The following is a 4,723-nucleotide window of genomic DNA, read 5'->3' on the forward strand; positions in this document are numbered from 1 at the left end:
AACAACGTAACATGACATATATGTTAAATTATTTTGATGACACTACACCTGTCCTGGGTGAAGTTATTGAATATTTTTCTAGCATCTTTTTTTGGTGTTGCAATTTGCAGACGGTCCCTGCGCATTCTGGACACCGCCGGCTATGCGTAGAGGCCAGTGCAAGTTCCCCAGCGCAGAGGACGACTCGTTTGGAGGATAATTCGGTTGTAGCTCGCAGTCTATATTGCTGCGATTGTAAAGAGGTGTCGGTTTTGTAAAAATAATGTTCCGCTGATCCGGGAAAGCCGAATCTGTGAATATCATTCTAACTTTCGTGCAATCTGTCTACAAACCGGTTATACATGTTTTGTTCATATTGAAAGCTATAAATACAACATGCAATATCCACACTGCTTAACTCATTGTGGGCTTTATATTAGTAACTGTTAATTATTTTTTTTTTCCTTTAAGTCACTGCGCTTGTTCATAGCATATTATTCGAGTACTTATTGCTTATTTCATTGTTTAATTTATTATGTCTATTCTATTTTATTTTTACATTCTTAAATTATTTCTATAGACTACTTACTACTTCTGTATTGTGTATTAGAGCAACCGAAACAACCGAATTTCCCCTTGGGATTAATAAAGTATGTGAGAAACCCACTGTCATCATCGTTACGGATTTTGACACCATTTATGCTCCACCCCTCCCACTGTCCCCTCTGCACTTTTTTGGAAAAGGAGAATAACAACGGGGGAAATCGCTCTCCGGAGCATTTATCATAGAGATCAGGATACGTGAGCACTTCAGATGTAGGGGCGGCTGACTCGACCATTTAAAAGCGAGGAGCTGCTTGCTTGACAGCAGTCGTTGACAGGCAGGTGGGGCTACTTTGTCTACTTTCCGAAACGAGCGCTTCAGCATCCAATGACTCTGGTTCTACATCTTGGTACACAACAGGGACTTGTCGTTGAATGGTTGCCCCGGATGAGTGACCTTAACTTGAAAACGGAGTGAGTGGCCTAAAAAGTTGCTCTTTTTTGTTCTTAACCTATAGACTGTTAGGTTTTTTTACGAGGCATTTGGCGTATAAAAAATAAATATGAATACAAAAAAAGGCATTGTGACACACATTGGTATCTGTAGATACGTGTGATTATCTGAAAACATTTTGCTTATGGCCAATTAGCCTACACTAAACTCAGGGTAAAATAGATGCATTTAACTTTTTACCCAACTCTTATCATTTGGCCTAAGTTTTCTCAATGATAGCTGGTGTGCATCTGTGAGGTATACACATCATATTGTCAGGTATACAACATGTGCCCTATTTGATTGTAAATGAGGGGACCACTGCGCATACAGAAGTATCAAAACAGAAGTTTAGTATCCCAAAAATCCTTTCAATGTCTTCACAACCCTCATGCTATATTATATTAAAGATAAATGTAAGATCAATAATGTTGATCAGTTATGATGAAGACAGGGACAGATTATAAAAAGCTTCAGAATGACATAACATAAACTGTTTCTGAAAATGTGTCGTGAATAATAATAATAATAATAATAACAATAATAATAATAATAATAATAATAATAATAATAATAATAACTTAAGTGCAAAGACATTAAAAATTTAAACAAATAACGATCAATGATAGAATTTGTAAAATAAATTTGAGGTACATATTTTAAGTCATTGATTATTACTTCAATTGTAAAAATAAATAAATACAAATACAAATAAATACATCAAAATAAAAGTGCCCAGGATGCATAAAACATCATCAAAATAGGGCGTTGTATAAAATATAAAATCCTAGGGGTGAATCCTCCAGACCCCCCTGATTTCTGCTCTAATCCCTGAAAAACCCATGACATTTAATTAGCACCTATAGTGATAAATTATAATCTGTATCAAATCATATAATCAACTTTCTGTTGGATTTATGTTAGATACTTTGAACTACCCTTAGACACGAGTTTGTTTTAAATGTTTATATTTTAATATTCCTTTAGCAATCATAATACTAGGCTAAAAAAAAGAAGCATAAAAGCATATTTCCTTTGACAATATCCCAAAAATGGTGATTCCAGGCGTGAATATAGCCTATTGATTTATTTGGGCGCACACAGCACATTACATTAGGCTACGTTCCTCTGGACCAACCAATGAGCACAGCTCCTGCTCCATCTGCTGTAACGTTTCAGGCAGATCACCGCCAGCCAGGCAGTGTCTGGCAAAGCTGCTACTGGGGTGCATGGAGCATCACAACATTATATTTTTCATATCGTCCCGGTGTAGAACCAGGGGCTTGTAAAGTCAATGAAGTGAACAAAAGGAAAGAGCCAAGGCATTGAAGAATATGAACGAAGTGGGACCACCACGTCGACCCGCCGCCTCTCTTAATTTTACCATTGACAACATCCTCAATCTCAAAACAAGCGGGAGGAACTACGACCACTTTCAATCAGCCGCACAGCAGGATGATTCGACCAAGGCGATGGGAAAACAGGATTTTTACAGGACGCACGAGGTCAAGCGGAGGCAGGACCAGGGCAGTAGGCTTGAGGAATTCGGTAAGAGAGTTTGGTCTTAACAATTTGCGATCTACAAAGGCATCTCTTAGTTGTTAATTTTACGCACGAATGTCATCAGATCATCTCACAGGACAGGCTTCACTGAGATTTAACCCCAGTCGATTTAAAGAACTGCCATCTTGTTTGCAGAGTTTAACAAAGAGTGCAGCAGAGCAACAGAAACAGTCATCAGCCACGAAGACCCAAAGAAGGCGACGGAGGCGCACTTCGAGAGCGGGGACAGCAGCTGTGACGACAGCAGCTCCAACATCACGGCCACGGACCCCAGTAATGGGGGCATCCCTTTTAAAAAGAGCAAATTGCTTACAAGAAAGAAAACACGCACAATTTTTTCCAAGAGACAGATTTTCCAGTTGGAGTCTACTTTTGACATGAAACGCTATCTGACCTGCGCAGAGCGCGCATGCCTCGCCAATTCCCTCCAGCTCACAGAAACCCAGGTGAAAATATGGTTTCAGAACCGCAGGAATAAATTAAAAAGGCAGATCTCGACCGAAATTGACGGACCTGTTACTGATTTTCCCAAAACTGTAAAGTCTGTTGTAGTTGGTCAGCTCCCGGCCTTGTACAAAGAGGGCAACCTGCTGGGGAGATGCCTGCTGCCCTTGACTCTGCCCATTGTTTATGCCGGTAGTAGCACGCCTGACCTCTGCTACTCAAACGCCCACAAATACTTCAGCCTTTATGACGGGGACGTATGATGGTTTAGTATGTCCCCATGTGAAAAGAGACATTTTTTGGGTGGTTTCCTGCAAAAATTCGAACACAAGGTTTTCATAATGATGGAAAACAGACGTTTCAAGGATGTCACAGCCAGAATTAAACTCTGATGGTGGCCTAAAAAGTTCCAACACTTCAATGTTTCACTGCGTATTTACTATTATTATTATTATTATCATTATTATTATTATTATTTACAGCCATTACTACCACAGTTTAACTTAAGCATTTCCAATTACTTACGCCACCAAATAAAATACGATTGCCTATGGAATTTGCATGCATTTTCTATCATTATACATTTTTAATAACTGAAATGACAGACTATTTAAATTATGTAGCCTAATAAACCTTTTATTAATGCATGTATTTTTTCTGCTATTTGTACTTAGTCCAGTGACTACTGCTAATGTAATTAAAACCTATTCATTTGCTAAGTTATGTTGTAGAGCTGAATAATTTAAATGAAGCTCTAGCGTAGGCTAATTTCAGTCAGGAAGACTATAATTGCCTTCACGATCGGGTCTTTCTCATTCATCCCCTTTTTCATGCTCACTCATGTTTCCGCTGTCATTTTTCGAGCTGTCATTTTTGGGCTGTCGTTGGGTAATCAGCTGTCTCGTCAGTGGTCTCATCTAACCAATCGCATGGCGTTCCTCCCTATTTTTCAGCATGTCATCGTTCTTCCCCTTTTTTAGACATGATTCTTTATCTGCCTTAGTTCCTTCATGCGGATGTTTCCCCATCACCGCCCATCTTCGCAGATTCATCATCCATCAATTCTTCACCCATCCGGTCTCATAAAGTCATCAGCTTCACCACCACTGGTGTTTGGACTCCATGGGGGATTTATTCCGTTGACGCTAACAATTGTCATTCTCCAAACACATAATATTTCTGTCACATTTCCATGTTATTCAGTGTAATAAATCATTTTCTTAATCCACTTGTCTCTCCTGATTGAACTTTATGTGTTTCAAACAAATTACACAGATTTTCAGAAAATGAGGAAGATATGTTCAGTGACGATTCCATCCATTATTTTTAAAGTAGCTTTTTGTTTTTTTAATTATTGTTTGCAAATATAATTTTATCATGCTATTTTATCTGTCATATTGAAAGTTTTTAGCTATCAAATCAGATCAAAGAATGCCTCTGGGTATAAAAACAAAGTTAAAGTGAAAAAATTAGTGGAGGAGGAAAGGAAACACTTGCATATAGGGGAATTTTTTACTGAAGGAATTGTTTATCTCCTTCCACAAACTTTGCCAAAAAGGTTCGTTATCAGCACATAAGCTCAAAGTCAGTTGACTTTGGAACATATTGACTTTTCTACAACACTTACCTTAATAGTAGGCACATGTAGAACACCATTATTAATTATATACACAAGTAGAGAGGCCTGTTAAATCCATCAGG

At 38.3% G+C, this 4,723-nt stretch overlaps 1 protein-coding gene across 1 annotated transcript; it reads left to right on the forward strand.

The window, feature by feature from the left end:
- The first annotated feature begins 788 nt into the window (after positions 1-788).
- Positions 789-4,244, forward strand: LOC109989562 (homeobox protein HMX2-like). The gene is made up of 2 exons (XM_020641364.3): positions 789-2,563; positions 2,714-4,244. The coding sequence occupies exons 1-2, from the start codon at positions 2,350-2,352 to the stop codon at positions 3,283-3,285; spliced, it is 786 nt and encodes a 261-aa protein (XP_020497020.1). The 5' UTR covers positions 789-2,349; the 3' UTR covers positions 3,286-4,244.
- Positions 4,245-4,723: the final 479 nt, after the last annotated feature.

This window comes from Labrus bergylta, chromosome 1, assembly GCF_963930695.1.
Source record: "Labrus bergylta chromosome 1, fLabBer1.1, whole genome shotgun sequence".
Taxonomy (NCBI): Eukaryota; Metazoa; Chordata; class Actinopteri; order Labriformes; family Labridae; genus Labrus; species Labrus bergylta.